This window comes from Bos mutus, chromosome 10 (genome assembly GCF_027580195.1).
Source record: "Bos mutus isolate GX-2022 chromosome 10, NWIPB_WYAK_1.1, whole genome shotgun sequence".
NCBI classification, from domain to species: Eukaryota; Metazoa; Chordata; class Mammalia; order Artiodactyla; family Bovidae; genus Bos; species Bos mutus.
In genome coordinates, this window is record NC_091626.1 from 54,913,929 (window position 1) to 54,932,827 (window position 18,899).

At 33.7% G+C, this 18,899-nt stretch overlaps 1 protein-coding gene across 6 annotated transcripts in view; it reads right to left on the bottom strand.

The window, feature by feature from the left end:
- Window positions 1-865: 865 nt before the first annotated feature.
- ZNF280D (zinc finger protein 280D) overlaps window positions 866-18,899 on the bottom strand; it is a 127,074-nt gene continuing 109,040 nt past the window's right edge. For 5 of the 6 annotated variants that reach the window (XM_070377965.1, XM_070377961.1, XM_070377966.1 and 2 more), the window contains 2 exons: window positions 6,553-6,608; window positions 866-4,023 (listed from right to left, as the gene is read on the bottom strand). In XM_070377965.1, the coding sequence (XP_070234066.1) occupies window positions 3,399-4,023; window positions 6,553-6,608 (681 nt within the window). In that variant the 3' untranslated portion in view covers window positions 866-3,398. The remainder of the gene's footprint in view (window positions 4,024-6,552; window positions 6,609-18,899) is intronic. The other variant, XR_011465660.1, reaches the window with a different exon arrangement.

Here is an 18,899-nt window from a genome sequence, read left to right on the forward strand (position 1 = left end):
ATCCTATTGTTAGGTAACAGGGGACTGTAAAATGGTAAGACACTTTGGTAGTTAGCTCTTAGGTAAAGGGTCACTAGAGTGCATTTCTGACTTTCATAGTCAATCAAGAAAGTCTAAGTGCTTGTTGTGTATTGGTTTGTTATTATTTCAAATCCACTTGTTTATGACTTAAGTGAAGTTGTTTTGATCTAAGGGTGAATTTGTTTACACTAAGGAAGGTATGCCGGGATGATGTGATTGACATCTGCTGTTGTAGCTAAGTATTCAGTAGCTCACTCACTAGGGGTGCCTCTGGGGGTACTAATCAATACAAACATATGGAAGAGCAACTATCAAGCGATGGACATTTAAACTTCAACCACCAAGAATCTGTGAGGACTTACAGAGAGTGTTTAGCCTGGGCAAGGCTACTCTTTGCTGAAAACAGCTCTCTGAAGATCTTGAGACACTTGTTCCTGCCGTGGTCAGGCCACTCTTGGTCCTCAGCAGTGTTAAACTGTGCAGCAGTCTCAGGAAGAGAAGGGACATCTGTTCCTGCCTTGACAAGGCTCCTCCTGGTAGGCAGTGGTGCAAGTCATGCAATGGCCCCTGCAGTTATAACATCTGAGGCAGCAAAGCTTGCCTACCAACATGCGTGCTGTCATCCCCAAACTATGTACCCCAGCAGCAAGGGACCTAAGCTGTCAACTGATATCCAGCTTTTAGTTGGAAGGACTGACTCTTCAGACAACCAATTCAGAGAGAGGTATACCTCAACTAGATTTGGACTTTACTTCTTTCATCTCTTCTTTGCCTGGAACAATAGTGTAATCAACCATTATTGGTTTGAAGCATGTTATTTCTTTATTAGCTTATTAACAGACATTATTCTATATGGTATTGGCTTGTGAAATATTATTATTATAAACTATAATTCTCACAGTGAACTAGTGTTAAATTAATTACTGGCAAAGAAAATTTCAGTCCCTGAACACCATTTTCCCAGACAAAATAGCACTCTAAAGCACATAAATGCAAAATACAGTCCACTGGTCAACCCCCAACCAACATTCTGTTTTTGTAAACAAAGTTTTGCTGGAACACAAACTGGCCATCATTTACATACTGTCTACAGGTACTCTTAAGCTACAAGGAAGAGTTGGATAATTGTGACCACATGGTCAACAATTATTCACTATCTGATTCTACACAGAAGTCTACTGACCACTGTGCTAAGGCACTACTTCTCAAAGGTTTGGTTTGCATATCTGAATTGTTTGTTCCCAATGAGAAATGAGATTTTGTGAAAACATAAACCAATTATGTTACCAAGTACAATATTTATTTAAACTACTGTTTGTTTTTTTTTTCATTGCTAGATTTTCTCAGTGAAGAATTTATAGTCTGGTACAGGTTCTTTTTCTCATAGTGGATAGGTATGAACAATTCATTGATTAGGTACTTTCACTACTATAAGCAGAAGTGGTATCTAATCAGGAGGAGGAACTACTCAGAGTTCACAAGGAATTACCGTATCATTTACAGACCTACTTTGGCACAGTGCTCCAGGTTTTTGCAGCATTAGGCAGCAGGCTTGGCGGTTATTTGAATCAGATTCAGAAAATGGTCCTTACATAGACTTTCTCAATCTTCTTGCTCTCCTAAGGAATATGTTACTCCAAAAATCTTCTGTGCTCTAGATTTATGTTTCAACAAGGTGAAGGATGACAGTTAATAAGTCTTTATTTCCCCACTTTTTCTTAGGAGCAGGAACTATAAAAATATTTACCCCCACCCCAAAAAATATTCAAGAAAATAAGTCAATAATTTATTTTGCCCATTTAGCCTCTTTAATTTACTGAGCAGATAGAAAACTATTTTAAATTATAATTCTCTTGAAGTAGAAGAATTTGTAAAGTAAATCTATTCTCTGTAAATATTAGCAGTTTCCCCTCTGTACTTTAAGTGTCAATTTAAAATAAATCATGCATCAATTAAAGAAAACAGAATGCAATCTACGGTAGCTTTAACATGAAATTTCCTTGAACAATATACAATTTCTAGAGGCGCCAAAGGTAATCTGACTCAAGCAGCTTTCTGAAAAATAAAATTATTCAGGGACAGATTTTTATTGCAAATATTTACTCAAAAAACTACTATATACAGCATAATTTTAATACCCATTTAAAACATTTAACAGTGAAACAAAATTTAAGAATTCAAAGCACATTTTAAGAAGTAAAAATGTAGCATTTTAAATAAAAGTTTATTAGTACTTCAAAGCAAACTACTCTTATTCATATTATTCATTTCTGTATCTATTATTTTCTATATGATAAAAAAACTGAAAAAATCAATTTAGCAGCCATCTTAAGGATAAATTAGGCTAAATATCCCAAACCAATTTTTTACATCCTGCTTTAGGTCCCATTTGAAGTTTCTATTTTACAATTACAGAAAAAGTCACTTAAACATGGCTGAATTCATGCCAGTTTACTGCTTTACAAATATCTACATTAATCTGTACTTTGGTTTGGTTTCCAGACCATGTTTATGGTTCTATTTCTAAAGAAGATCATTAAAACAATATTAAAAGCATAATAGCTACAGGATTTTCAACAATGGATTTCTACTTTATACAACTAGTTCATCAAGGGATTTCTGCACAGCGTACACACTGACAAAAAGCACAAATATAAATTTTTATTTTAATAATTTCACTTTCACTGAAAGTTTAATTAAGGTAAGCTTACAGCCTGGCAGGCTAACACTTGTACGGAGGTACACAGATTCAAATATTCTGTTCACATGCTTCTGGCAGTCTGGAATGTTATATTATATTCAAAATTAAGTTTATGTTCATCCAAATTCTCATTAGATCAACTAATTTAGCATTCTAAACATGCTCCATTTACCAGAATCATACTCAAAATGAAGCTCTCATTAACAACGCCAATCAGCTATTATTTTAAATCAATTATTCCCAAAAGGCATGTGGTTTCCAAATTTCTTCCTTTAAGTTAATTGAAAAGGATGTACAGGTAATAAGGACTTTTAGCTTAGGACTGATGGAAATTTCAAAAGCCTCATTAACATAACTAATATTCTAATAATCAATTCATATTGATCACCAAGTTCCATGTCCTTGAAAACTGCGAAATGACTTTTTCATTGCAAACTTAACTTTCATTAAATCTTACTCATGTTTTAAAAACTTCTTGGAAATTCATACCTAGTCATGCTATTAATGATGGATTGATTTAATAACCTAGGCTCAACATACAGGTAAAATATATGAATGGCCTCCCTTACATTTTTCTATGTCTGCACTCTGCAACAACACCACTGAGGTCACCTGATAGCACTGTTCCAAATGGTCTTACTATTGGTACACTAAAACTTAGAATGCCTAGTTAATTTCAACTTCTTTCTTTTTCATCTACCAGGTCTCCTGTTGTCTCTGTTGTGCTAAGACTATTTTCTCCAGGAACGTTATCTGTTTGATCAGACACTACAGCATCAGTCTTGGCTGAAGGATCACCACTACCCTTCTGAAGAATCTCTGTGGCTTCAAACTCAAGCACTTCTGATGGAGTCAAAGGTTCCAAATGAACACTGCCTTGCTCACTGACATCAGAACTAACAGATTCACGTTCATCTCTTTTTCTCAAAAACTGATCAATACTAACATCACCAGATGTTAACCGCAAATCTTTAATATTCTTGGAAGAAAATCTAGCTTCACCAGCATTGCGATCCTCAATCTGATCACATGCAATGAGGTTTTCTGAACTTTGGCACATCTTCAACTCTGTTTCCTGACATATGTGCTCTACTTGTTTTTCCTTTTCCACTTTATCTGCATCAATAGTTGAATCATAACCGAAGATATTCTTTGAGCCAGTTTCCTGATCTTCAAGACAGTTATCATTTTCTTTATCTGAAACGGATATGTCTTCTTCACTTTTTGTTGTTGATGAGCCTTCAAATAAATGCACATCACATCCATTTTTTATTTCCTCTGAAGAAGCTTCATCTTGTTTACTGAAAAAATAAAGCTACTTATTATCTATTTCTTCATAATACAATGTATTTGAATACTTACTTTCAAAGTAAAGACATTTTCTGAAAAAGAAAAAAAGGCACACTTGCCCACCCAAAAAAGAAAAAAAATCAAAGTCCCCAGTCCTTGCCATGATGTTACAATTTAGGAAGTGGCCATTTTCTTAGGCAGCAGAGTGAGAAACTCCATAGTCACATATTCAAAGGAGTCCTGAGGAGTTAACTCATTAGTTTTGATCCTCGTTATCATTACTTTACCTGTTCATACTCTTGCTTGATTTTAGTTAAAATGTGAGTGTGCTTATTAGCTCATAAGAGTACTTTAAATAAGGAATGAATGTATGTGGGAAAAATCCTATTTTCTTTTTCTTTGATTTACATGTCCTCTTAGGATTAGCATGTTTTTCCTAAGCAAAAGCAAGTAAGCATTCACAAAGATTTTACTAATTTCATAACAGCCTAACTTAGAAAAACATGAACACATGTCTAAGAAATATGTAAGCATAAAACTTGAATACCTGTAAGTTTACGTGTATACGTGTCTGTGTATGTATACAGACATACGTAAGTAAGATGTGTTACGCTGATGTGTTAACAGAAACTCTGATGTATTAACAGAAACTATTCAGTGAATATAATTTCCTATGCTATATAGTAGAACCCTGCTGTTTATCTATTTTATATATAATAACATATATATATGTTAATCCCAAACTCCTAATTTATCCTTCCTCCACCCTCTTTCCCTTTTGGTAACCATAGTTTGTTTTCAATGTCTGCAAGCCTTAGAAACAGATTTCCAAGATGATCTCAGGTCACTTATATAGATGTAACAATGCTTATTTTACTAAAAAGAATTTTAATGATTACATTTATCTTATTTCTTACATTAATCCACCTGGAATTTAGACTTTTTTGTAATGAAGTACCCATATATCAAAGCAATGTTATCAAATAGTCATTTATTATTTACTAAATTATATTTGTAAGGCTGTTTCTCTGCTATTTAATTTGTTCTGATGTGTCTTTAGACTATTACAAGCCAATACCATCCAGTTTTAACAATTAGAAATTAACATTGTACTTCATTATCTAATAGGTTAAATCACCTACATTCTACTGTTCTTCTCCCTAAATTAGTAGTTTGAAGAAGTAAAAGATATTTCTACACGGATGCTCATTAAAACAATGTTTAAAATAGTGAATACAGAAACAATCTAATATCTAACACAGCTATGATTTTTTAAATTGTGGTATTAATAAATAGAAAAATATGAATCCTACTTGAAACACCACTAATTTCCAAATCAAATCCAATTTGGATTTTCAATTAAGTGCTCATTAACCATAATTTGGAAAAAATGACCTATCACGTAAGTTACTAATAAATTATTTTGTATCTCAGTAAATTTTTTCTTTAAAATCTTCTAAATTGCACATTTCTCATTGTTATTATTGTGAATTAACTATGTTATGCATTAGATTTTGTAATGACATGTTATGGGTATATAAGAATGGTTCTGCTGCCTTAATTAATACTTTGGTTAATTTCAGTCATACTTTGCTCATTTTCTTGGGTCTTACAGGTCAATTACATTATCTCAAAAAGTTATAATAGTTCCCTCATTTAAATTTGTAAAATTCTTATTTTTGTTCAGATCTTATTGAACTAATTATAATTTACAGAAAATGTTAAATAATATAGATGTGTCTAGTCTTTCTCCTAAGTCCTTAGTTGAATTCTGTTAACTTTTTTCATCCAAAATTCTAGGAAAAATGCTAGATAAAGAAAGGGCTAGATAATTGTCCTGGTCAAGTCTAAGAAACATCATCAAAAGGTCTTATTCCATAATTTTCTTTTTAGAGGCAATAGATTGATTAATCTCATCAAGTTAACAAGCAGACTATGGTAAAACACACAGCATAAAGACAGAAATGGGGAAAGTAATTAAAAGACAAAATCATCTTTAACTGGAATAAAGTTCTAATTAGAATATTGGATTCTCTTTTGCTAAAAAATAGTGAAATCTCGTGTTCTAAGTGTTCTACTCAAGAATTAAATTTAAAAAAAAAAACACGTTGAATTTTGAAACTTTTATGTTGAGATCCTACCACACAAGTAACTTATAGCTTTTAAAAAATACTTTAAAAATAAGATTTTAAAACTATTTGCAATAATTGTCACCATCTTATAACCTGCAGCATCTTGTAACTATTTTCATTTAACAGAGGCAATTACAATCCATTACCATTTTACTTACTTGTACTCTAAAAAATTAACAACTTATAAAATGTATTCTACATATTTAAAAGGCTTCAAAACTAAGGATCTGTAGTATATTTCTGTTGTATTAAAATTTCAAAATTTGATTTTAATTGAAAGTCATTACTAAAAGGAACACCATATATAAAATTTAAATAGCCCTTTCCCAAATAACTGAAATAATATACAGCTCAAATATCATTTTATATACACAAATTTCAAGAGATTCAGCTTTTCCTTATATTTACCTTTCAGAATTTGATGTTTCTGTTTCTCCTTCAGCCAAATTAGATCTTGCAATTTCCTGAAATGATTAATAACATTTTTCTTTTATATTCAAAACTAAGCTTACATTCAAATTATGTTTATATTCAAAACTGCTACTTTTATTAAACTTTCTAGATAAAAAGAACTTGTGTGCTGCCTAGTATTCCAAAGAAAGAGAAAAAACAATTTCTTAAAGTATGTTTTAGAATGACTCTTAAAACTAAAAACAGGATTTCAAAAATTGTTTTTTAAAAAACTCATAAGAATTTCAGTGTACCAAAAGTTTTTGAAGCAAGGATATGAAACAGTTACCCAGTTATAACAATACCTGCTTTCCTTAGATTCTTCTAAGTGTGAACCATAATTGTAATTACTAGAAAACTAGTAAAGCACACCTTGAATTTGAATAAGTCTCATCCACAGTATTTTATACACACATATTAAAAACAGGTACTTAGGTAAAACATTATGAAACTATGATTTTATATTTGGAGTCATGGTAACCCTTCCATTGTCAAACCAAGTAATATTAAATAATATACAAATGAAGTATTTTGATTATTTCAAATGTTTTTTTGGGGAGGAAAGAATATAATAAAACCTCAGTAATAAAGAGGCAAGCTTAACATTTTATAACAATTAGAAATTATTGAGACTTTACGATGCATGAAGTAGTATATTAAGAACTTTACATTCACTGTCTCATTTAATCTTCATTATTAGATATTATAAACTCCATTTCTACAAATGAGAATAAAGACTGTGCGGGTTAAGCATCAATAGAAAACCCAAGGCAAAACCACAGTAAGTGGTGAAATTTCAAATCTAGGTCCAACTTTTAGTCACTAGAATGATTGATTCAAGTCTGTGAAAGTGATCATGGTGTATTAATCACATACATGTATTTCCCTGCTCTCCAAAAACACTACTAAAATGAGGGCAAGGAAATAAAACAATTTCCGCTCATAAAGACCAAGAAAGCATCAAAGCATACTAACTGTCAAAGAGATGTCAACAAATTTGTAGATGCAAAGTAGCTGGAGGAATAGAAATTAACTTCACAGTGTGGAGGAAGTGATAACTAAACATTTGAACAGGGGAGTGCAAGGAAAAGAGAATCAATTTTCCCAGAGAAGTTAACAGATCTGGTATTTGGAGAAATTCAGTACAATATTCAATACATAAAAGGTAAAAATAAAGAATGAATACTGCTGAGAAATCTAAATACTCTCCCCAACTCACACAACAGGTACCTATTCTTTCCTCTACTGCTTAGGCCAAAGGCCAAGTCTTTGAACTGGAGACTGTCTATGGACTTGTGAACACCAGGAATGGCAAAGGGCAGGTAAGAGGTACTGAAAGAAAACAGAAAAATTTAGTAAAGGTCCATAAACTGAATAAAGTGATCCTCATTTATCTCTCTGCCTGGCTCCCAGAATGCTAGCAGCCAGAGGAACCACTCATCACTCCACCAACCCCAGCTGGAATCTAGGAGATTCCTCTTTGAAGAAAATTATCAGCCTCAAAAACTTTGAGAGCATCCTTCCTACCAAAGAATAAGTCACCTCAGCATCTGATTTTCCTATGCTGAAGTCTAAAAAATTGCCAAGCAGACTGAGCATGTCATACAGCACAGTAATCCATGAAGCAACCTTCACAACATAATCCATGTCAGCAGTTCTCCAAGTTGGTTCACAGACATATGGGGCCTCCAAGACACTTTTAGGAGGCATGTGAGGTTAAAATTCTTGGTACGAAGCAGTAATGAGTAAAAAAGCTGACATTTTAATACAAATCAAGGCACTGACATTGAACCAGTCACTGTATTCTCCACTGGCATACACCAGCAGTAAAATTAATTTTACTAAATGTCAACCCTTGAGTATATGTCTTTTGAATAGTCTGTGTAATGAAATACCAAGCATGCATAAAGTACTGCTGCTGCACACCAAAAACACTTGGGTCTGTGATTTAGTTGTAAGATGAACTTGGCCAAATTTTTTTTCATGGAACATCATTTTTATTTTTAAAGAATGACTGTCAAACTATGAATATTTAGACCTGAGTATTCAGAAGGTATTTTCTTCAAAAATGACAAAATGAGTACGTCACATTAAAGTAAACAATCAAACAGTGTTTGTTGCCAGGAATAAAATTCAAGAAAAATTTAAATCTTAGGATAACTTGTATCTACTATTCATGAGATAAATGCTAATACTAATGAATGTGATTACCTGATTTGTAATATGAAACATGGCAAAACTTGGAGGATCTATGTGACTTGTATATATTCTATATATTGAATATATAGAACAAATATACTCTAAATGACTAATGAACAATGTTATAAAATCACATACGGATAAAAGATCCAAACAAAGTGCAAGCCTGACCAGTAGATTTTAATGAACCGCAGAGTACAAAATGTTCAGTGATATGATGTCAGATTCCACATTGCAACAAAGCTTTAAGAAAATTTCCACATGTCTAATTTTGATGTCATAAAAAGAATATCATAATTATCTGAGATTATTAAAGTACTGGTTGAAGCTGGGTATTCTTTATATATTTCAATCAAAATATATCACAACAGACTGAATGCAGAAACACAAGAATCTAGTTTCCTTCTGCTTAACTAGACATTAAAAAGATAAGCAAAAGTGTAGAACAATTTATTCTAAATAAATTTCTTTTTGTTTGCAAATAGTTATTTTTCAGGAAAATATTTATATATTTTAAGTAACAATATTTTTTAAATTTCATATTTTTATTTTCTAGTACCATAAACATCAATAAATTTTAGGAGTACTAGGGGAATAGATAGATAAAATAGGAATGTACCCTGTGGTATGCTGCACTGCACAACCTGTCCCTGTACAAACATAGGGTTTTTGATCATCTTTTTTGTGCTTTAATTTTTAACATGAATGAACATTCAAGGTGTAGACATCCTTTACATTACACAGATTAAAATAAACAAGAGAATAAAGAAAGAGGCTAGGAGACATCAGAGACTTTTGCGGAAACAAAATAAATATATATGATATATATATTCAATATTCCTGGAGATATGATATATTATTATATACATTAAACAAGAACAAAAAAAAAAAACTGAAAACAACTGAAGAACAAATAAAAAACTAAAGAGCAATTCAAAATAAATATATGGCAACTAAAATAAGTAATTAAGTTTAGAAAATCTTTTTTGTAAGACCGAATGAAAAGACAAAAAGATGGAAGGCAAGAAAGAAAATGCCATACAATCAGAGAAGTTGATGCAGAAAGTAGCTGTCATCAATAGGAGTTTCCAAAAAAAAAAAAAGAGAGAGAGAACAGAGAAGAAAATAAAAGTGAAAATTTACCAAAGAAATAAAACAAGAAAATTTCCCCCAAACATAAATATCTAAGATTACAAAGGCTTATCAAATTTGTACCATAATGAAAGAAAAAAGGATGATGGGTGAACATATGAAATTTCAAAACACTTGAGATAAACATTAAAGTTTCCAAAGAACAAAATAATATAAACACCAAGTGGACCAAAAATGGCATCAGACATAATGAAAACAATACTTTTAAAAATGCATAGGAAAAATGTTTTCTATGAATTCAGCCAAACCATTAATATCATTAGAATAAATAGTTATAAATTTACATGAAGTGAAAAAAGACGCAACCTTTCTATGGAAATTGTTAAAGGACATATTTCATCAAAATAAGGAGTAAAACAATAAAAGGACTCACAGTTCAGGAAACAGGACATCCAACACAACAAAGTGGCAAAGTAAAACCCTGATCAACAAACTATGCATCAAGCTTAGAGAGTAACTAGTTTAAAGCTGACTGGAGAGAAGATCTCCAGATCCTCCAACAATTTTTTTGGATATGTGTGAACATTCTGAAAAAAATACTTCCAGATACTGAACAAACTGCAGCATTTAAAAAAAGCATTAGGTACACAGAAGAGTAAACAAATCAGTAAAAATATAATTTTACCTCAGAAAAACAAAATGAAGTATAGGAAAGAAAATTATTGTACATTTCCTAGCTCAGTATGCTGCTGCTAAGTCGCTTCAGTCGTGTCCGACTCTGTGCAACTCCACAGACGGCAGCCCACCAGGCTCCCCCGTCCCTGGGATTCTCCAGGCAAGAACACTGGAGTGGGCTGCCATTTCCTTCTCCAACGCATCAAAGTGAAAAGTGAAAGTGAAGTCGCTCAGTATAGTGGTACCAAAAATTGTGATGTTGGGATTTCTTGGTGGTTCTTTGGTAAAGAACTAGCCTGTCAATGCAGGAGACATAGGTTAGATCCCTGAACTAAGATCCCAGATGCTGCAGAGCAACTAAGCCCATGTGTCACAGTTAGTGAGCCCGTGCTCTAGAGTCTGGGAGCTCCAACAATTGAGCCCATGAGCTGAAACTGCTGAAGTCCTCATGTTCTAGAGTCTGTGCTCCATAACAAGAGAAGCCACTGCAATGAGAAGCCTGCACACTCCAACTGGAGAGTAGCTCCACTCTCTGCAACTAGAGAAAAGCCTGCACAGCAATGAAAACCTAGCAGTTAAAAATTTTTAAAAATAAAAAAGTTGTGCTGTTAACTGGGCTGAGATCAGTGCTATGCCAAGCCACAGAGTTACCAGAGACAAAATACATATAAAATTTACCATTTTAACCATTTTTAAATGTATAGCTCAGTGGTATTAAATAGCAATACATTCACATTGTTACACAACCATTACCACCATCCATCCCCTATAATTTTTTTCATCTTGTAAACCTGAAAAATCTATACCAATTAAACAATAACTCCCTATTCCCTCCTCCCCCAGACTCTGGAAACAACCACTATACTCTTTTTGATTACTCTCAGTACCTCATATAAATGAAATCATATATCTTTTTGTGACTAACATTTGATTAGCAAAATGTCATCAAAGTTCATCCATATTGTAGAATTCTCTTACTTCAAATGGGGTGTATACCACATTTTTTATCCATTCATCTGTTGATGGACCCTTGGTTTACTTCCATATTTTAGCTATTATGAATAATGTTGCTATGAAAACAGGGGTACAAATATCTCAACTCTTGAGGAACTGCTGGACCATATAATTTTCTGAGGAACGGCCATACTGTTTTCCACAATGGATATACCATTTTACCTTGCCACCAACTTTCCTGATAGTTCAGTTGGTAAAGAATCTGCCTGCAATGCAGGAGACCCCGGTTCGATTCCTGGGTCGGGACGATCTGGTGGAGAAGGGATAGGCTACCCACCCCAGTATTCTTGGGCTTCCCTTGTGGCTCAGCTGGTAAAGATTCACCCTGCAATGCAGGAGACCTGGGTTTGATCTCTGGGTCAGGAAGATCCCCTGGAGAAGGGAAAGGCTAGCCACTCCAGTATTCTGGCCTGGAGAATTCCATGGACTGTATAGGCCATGGACTTGCAAAGAGTCAGACATGACTGAGCGACTTTCTCTCACTCACTTAAATGCACAAGGTCTCCAATATCTTCGCATCATCATCATCATTTGTCTTCTGGTTCTGGAGATTTTGTGGGGCTTTTATGTTTCTTTTTTAAAAAAGTAACCAGCCTAATGGGTGTGAAATGGTACTTCACTGTAGTTTTGATTTGCATTTATCTAATATTTAGTGACATTGCACACCTTTTTATGTGTTTATTGGCCATTGATAAATCTTTGAAAAAAATGTCTGTTCAAGTCCTTTATGCATTTTTTAGTTGGGTGGTTTTTGTAGTTATTGTGTTTATGAATCCTCTATATATTCTGGATATTAATCCCTTACAGATATATGATTTGCAAGTATGTCCTCGTATTCTATGGGTTGCCTTTTTATTCTCCAGGTAGAATATTTGATGCACAAATTTTTTTAATATAAATTTATTTAATTGGAGGCTAATAACTTTACAATATTGTATTGGTTTTGCCATGCATCAACATGAATCCACCATGGGTGTACATGTGTTCCCCATCCTGAACCCCCCTCCCATCTCCCTCCCCGTACCATCCCTCTGGGTCATCCCAGTGCACCAGCCCTGAGCATCTTGTATCATGCATCGAACCTGGACTGACAATTCGTTTCACATATGATATTATACATGTTTCAATGCCATTCTCCCAAATCATCCCACCCTCTCCCTCTCCCACAGAGTCCAAAAGACTGTTCTATACATCTGTGTCTCTTTTGCTGTCTTGCATACAGGGTTATCGTTACCATCTTTCTAAATTTCATATATATGCGTTAGTATACTGTATTGGTGTTTTTCTTTCTGGCTTACTTCACTCTGTATAATAGACTCCAGTTTCATCCACTTCATTAGAACTGATTCAAATGTATTCTTTTTAATGGCTGAGTAATACTCCATTGTGTATATGTATCACAGCTTTGTTATCCATTCATCTGCTGATGGACATCTAGGTTGCTTCCATGTCCTGGCTATTATAAACAGCACTGTGATGAACATTGGGGTACACGTGTCTCTTTCAATTCTGGTTTCCTCAGTGTGTATGCCCAGCAGTGGGATTGCTGGGTCATATGGCAGTTCTATTTCCAGTTTTTTAAGAAATCTCCACACTGTTCTCCATAGTGGCTGTACTAGTTTGCATTCCCACCAACAGTGTAATAGGGTTCCCTTTTCTCCACACCCTTTCCAGCATTTATTGCTTGTAGACTTCTGGATAGCAGCCATTCTGACTGGCATGAAATGGTACCTCATTGTGGTTTTGATTTGATGCACAAAATTTTTAATTTGTACAATTTTTTTCTTTCATTACCTGTACCTTTGTGCAATATCCAAAAACTCACTGCCAATTTCAACATCATGAAGCTTTTGTCCTTTGTTTTATTCTAAGAGTTTTATCATTTTAGGTATTACACTTAAGACCCTCATCAATTTTGAGCTAATGTTTGTATATAGTGTTTGTGTATAGTGCTGGGTAAAAGTTCAACTTAATTCTTTGCATGTGAATATCCAGTTTTGCCAGCATCATTTATTAAACAGACTGTCCTTTCATCATTGGTCTTAGCATCCTTGTAAAAATCACTTGACCCTATATATATAAAGGTTTATCTCGAGGCTCTCTATTCTATTCTACCAGTCTATGGGTTTGTCTTAATACCACACTGTTTTGTTTACTGTAGCTTTGTTGTAAATTTTAAAATCAGGATGTTTGACTGCTGTGTTTTTTTTTTTTTTTTCAAAGCTGTTTTGGCTATTTGAAGTTCCTTGAGTTTCCATATACATTTTAGGATGAGTTTTTCTATTCCTGCAAAAAAAAAAATCTTTGGGATTTTTGTAAGGATTGCAATAAATCTGTAGATTGCTTTGAGTAGTACTGGTGTTTTAACAATATTAAGTCTTTCAATTCATGAACATGGGTTGTCTTTCCATTTATGTCTTCTCTAATTTCTTTCAGCAAGGTTTTATAGTTTCTTTGTATAAGTCTTTTACTACTCTTTGATAAGTTAATTCGTAAGTACTTTATTTTTTATGCTATTGCAAATTGTTTTGTAATTTCCTTTTCAGATTGTTCATTTCTTGTGTATAGAAATACAATCAATTTTTGTATGTTGACCCTGTATCCTACTATTTGGCTGAATTAACTTTAATTCTAATATGGTTTTTGTGTGGAATCTTCAGGGTTTTCTATATATAAAATGATACCATCTGCCAACATATATAATTTTACTTCTTTTCCAGTTTGGATGCTTTTTATTTCTTTTTCTTGACTAACTGCTCTGCCTAAAACTTCCTATGTTGGAAAGTAGTGAAAGTGGCCATGTTGCCTTCTTCTTGATCTTAAGAATTAAATCTTTTAGTCTTTTACCATTGAGTATGATGTTTGCTGTGGGGTTTTTCTTATATGGCTTTATCATGTTGTGGTAGTTTCCTTCTATTCCTAGGTTGCTGAGCATTTTTATTATTCAAGTGTGTTGAATTTTGTCAAACACAATTTCTGCATCAATTGAGGTGATAATGTGGCTTTTATTGCTTTCTTTCATTGATTTGGCTTATTACATTGATCATATTCATATATTGAACCACTCCTGCATTTCAGGAATGAATCCCATTTGTTCATGGTATATAATCCTTTTAGTATGTGGCTGAATTCTGTTTACTAGAACTTTGTTGAGGATATTTGCATCAATGTTCATAAGGAACTTGGTCTAGTTTTCTTTCTTCTAGTGTCTTTTTCTGGCTTTGGTATCAAGGTAATGCTGGCCTCATAAAATGAGTTTAGAACTATTTCTTCCACTTCAGTGCTTGGAAAAGTGTAAAAGAAGAGGTGTTAGTTCTTATTTAGATGTTTTTTAGAATTCACTAAAGAAGTTGTCAAGTCAAGAGGTTTTCTTTGTTAGATTTTTGCTTACTGATTCACTCTAGTTATGTGTCTATTCAGGTTTTCTATTTCTTTATGATTTAGTCCTGCTGTTTCAAGTTTCTAGCGACTTGTCCATTTCATGTAGGTTATCCAATTCACTGGCATACGGTTCACAGTACTCTCTTATGATCATTTTTGTTTCTATAGAAACAGTTCTACTGTCCCAACTTTCATTTCTGATTTTAATAATTTAAATCTTCTCTCTTTTTAAGTATTTCTGGCTAAAGGTTTCTCAATTTCATTGGTCTTTGCAATAAGCCAATTTTTCTCTATTGCTTTTCTATTCTCTATTTATTTCCACACTAATCTTATTTTTTTCCTTCTGTTAGCTCTGGGTTTAGTTTGCGTTTTTTTTTTTTTTTTTCTAGTTCATTAAGTTGTACAGTTGGGTTGTTGCTTTGAGATCTCTCATTTTTTAATGTAAGGATTTACAGCCATATATTTCTCCTTCAGTATCACTTCCACTGAATTTTTAAAGTTTTGGTTATGTTGTGTTTTTGCTTGCATTCTTAGATCTAAGTATTTTCTAACTTCCCTTGTGATTTCTTTAATCCACTGGTTGTTTTAAAGTGTGTTAATTTCTATGATCTGATGAATTTTTCATTTTCCCTTTTTGATACCTGATATTGTCCTGATGTGATCAGAGAAGATACTTTGTATGACATCTATATTTTAAAATTCACTGATGCTTAATTTGTGGCTTATACTATATGGTCTGTCCTGGAAAATGTCCCATGTGCACTTGACAAGAAAGTGTATTCTGTCATTGCTGGGTACAGTGTTCTGTGTATGTATGCAAAATCTAATAGGTTTATTAATAAACTTCCTAGCTCCCTACTTATGTCTGATTATTCTATCAATTATTGGAAGTAGGTTATTGAAGTCTCCAACTATGACTGCAGAATAGTCTATTTCTCCCTTCAACTCTCTGAATTTTTCCTTCATATAAATTGATGGTCCGTTATTAGGTGTGCAAATATTCATAACTGTTATATCTTCTTGCAGTATTAAACTTTTTATTAATATATAATATCTCTCTTCTCTTATAAGCTTTTTTGATTGAAAGTCTATTTTAATAGTCTATTAGTAAAGCCATCCATGCTCTTTTGGTTACTATTTGCATGGACTATTTTTCATCCTTTCACTTTTCCCTTGTGTCTCTGAATTTCAAGTGAGTCTCCTGTACACAGCATGTAGTTGGATCATGTGTTTTTATCCACTCCACTAACCTCATCTTTTGATTGGGAAGTTTAATTCACTTACATTCAGATTAATTATTGATAAGGAGGGACTTATCTGTCATTGTGCTGTTTGTTTTCTATATAACTTGTCTGGCTCTCATTTCCTGCATTACTGACCTCTTTTCTGTTTAACTGATTTTCTGTAGTGAAATGTTTAAGTTCTTTTCTCATTTCCCCTTGTGTATATTTTACAGCTGTTTTCGTGGTTACTTTGAGGATTATGTTTAAGTTATAACTCTCCAACACAAATTTATACCCACTAATTTCAATAAGATATCAATACAAAAACTCTTGTTCCTTTATAGTTCCATGCCCATTCCTTTTGTTTGTCAATGTCACAAAATTACAACTTTATTCATTATATACCTAAATATAAACTAAATGCATTAGTACCCTAACTTATGTAGGAAACAAAATTTAGAGTTGCAGAGTTAGAGAAATATTTGGTCTTACACTAATTGTTTTTATTAAGTTCATTCATCTCTTAACCCACATAAGAAAACAAAAAGTATTAGGTACAATTACAAATCACTGTTACAGAGTAGTAGTTTTAAACCGCCCATGCACTTACCTTTATTGAGATACTTATTTTGCTACAGAGCTGAGTTTCATGTACTGCCCTTTTGTCTCACCATGGAGAATTCCCTGAGCACTTCTGGTAGGGCAGATCTAGTGGTCAAGAACTCTTAGTTTTGTTTATGTGACAATGTCTTAATTTCTAACTTCTGAGGGATAGTATTGTGGGATATAGAATTCTTGATACTTTTTTTTCTTTGTAGTGGTTTGAATATATCAACCCGCTGCCTGTTGATTTCCAACATTCCTGATTAGAAGTCTGTAGATAATATTATTAAGAATGCCTTGTATGTGACGATTCATTTCTCCTTCCTGCTTTCAAGATTCTTGCTTTACCTTTTAGAAGTTTAATTATAATATGTCTCAGTGTGGGTCTCTTTGAATTCACCTTACTTGGAATTCTTTGTGTTTCCTGAATGGTTATATTCATGTATTTCATCAAATTTGGGAAGTCTGCAATCTCTTTTTCTTCAAATAGTCTCTCTGCCCCTTTCTCTCTCTTTTCCTTCTGAGACTCTCATCATGTGCATGTTGGTCTGCTCCATGGTGGCCTATACTTCCCGTAGGCTCTGTTCACTTTTCTCCAAGCTGTTTCCTTTCTGTTCCTCAAACTCTGTAACTTCTACTGTCTTAACTTCAAGTCTGTTGATTCTTCTCTTTTCAAATCTGCCTTTGAATCCTCTAGTGAATTTTTCAACTTCAGTTATTGCACTTTTCATCTCCAGAATTTCTTTTTAGGTTTTCTATCCCTTTACTTATATTTCCATTTTGTTCATACACTATTTTCTTGACTTTCACCACACCTTTCTTTTGTTCTCTGGGCATCTTTATGACAGTTGCTTTAAAGTCTTTGTCTAGTATATCTGGCACATGTCTTTTTCAGAAGTTTCTGTTGAATTTTTTCTCTTGAATGGGCCATTCTTGCCTGTTTCTTTGTACGCCTTGTGATTGTTTCTTGAACACTAGAGTGTTGTACTCTGAGTCTAATAATGTAGTAACTCTGAGAATCAGATTCTCCCCCTAGCCCAGCGTTTTCTGGTTTTATTTTAATTAAAACATTTTTATTGTTGTAGGCTATCTCTGTTCCCAAATCAGCCTGAGGTGTAAACCTGAGGTCTTCTCATGTCTTTTCTGAGCCTTTCCCTTGGCATATACAATCACTTCTAATTTTACCCACATATACAGTTGATTTTGAATGTCCTAGTCACATTATTGACTAGGACAATAATGTGTTAGGACAATCCCCAAACACATTATTGACCAGGGGATTTTTGCAGAAACTAATGCCAGTGGCTGGCAATTTGTTCTGTAAGTGAATGTTGAAAGACTTTGGCCAATAAGGTTTGGGTAATAAAAGATGTATTACTGTGTCACTGTTCAATAAGTTGTTAATATCTGGCTCCTGAAAGGGGGAAAAGAGAAAGATGAAGGAAGAAAAAGGACTGTGCACTTAAATCCCTTGGAAGTCACTTCAGCTGGAGGGGAAGGTGCTTGCAAGAAAGGGAGGAGGTGCAGCAATACTGAGCCCACTTCCTTGTCTTCAAAACTCTGTGTTAAGAAGCAGCAATCAATGATAACAGCACAGATTCCCAGTATCTGGAGGACAAGGTCTTTTTGCCCACTCTAGCTCGCGTAAGTTGCATGCAAGCTGCTCTAGGAACATGGGCACAGTTGCCTGCCATATGGTTGCTACAGTGTTAAGTGCTTAAATTGATGTAAGTTAACTGAAATTCACTCTGCAAGTCTTCTCCTGGAAGTTACAAGCCTTTAACAGACTCAAGAGTTTCAAAAAAGTTATATCAGATAGATTCAGCCTGTGCAATTGCTGTCTAGGTGGGAAGCCAGATCCCCGGTGCTTCCTACTATGCCATCTTCTCAGAATCCTCCTCTCTGTATAGTTTATAAGTTTTTCCCCACAGAACACTTACGTAGATGAAAAGTGTTGAAAACTTGAAAAGTAAGTATATTAAACTCAAACAGTAGTTTAAGTTTAAACATTTTATTCCAACAAAAACCAGAATTTGTTACTATTTTATTTTACTGGTTTTAGTGGAAGCAAGCACATCAATAATATTTTCAAAATCTAATTTTTTCTTATCTTGTTTT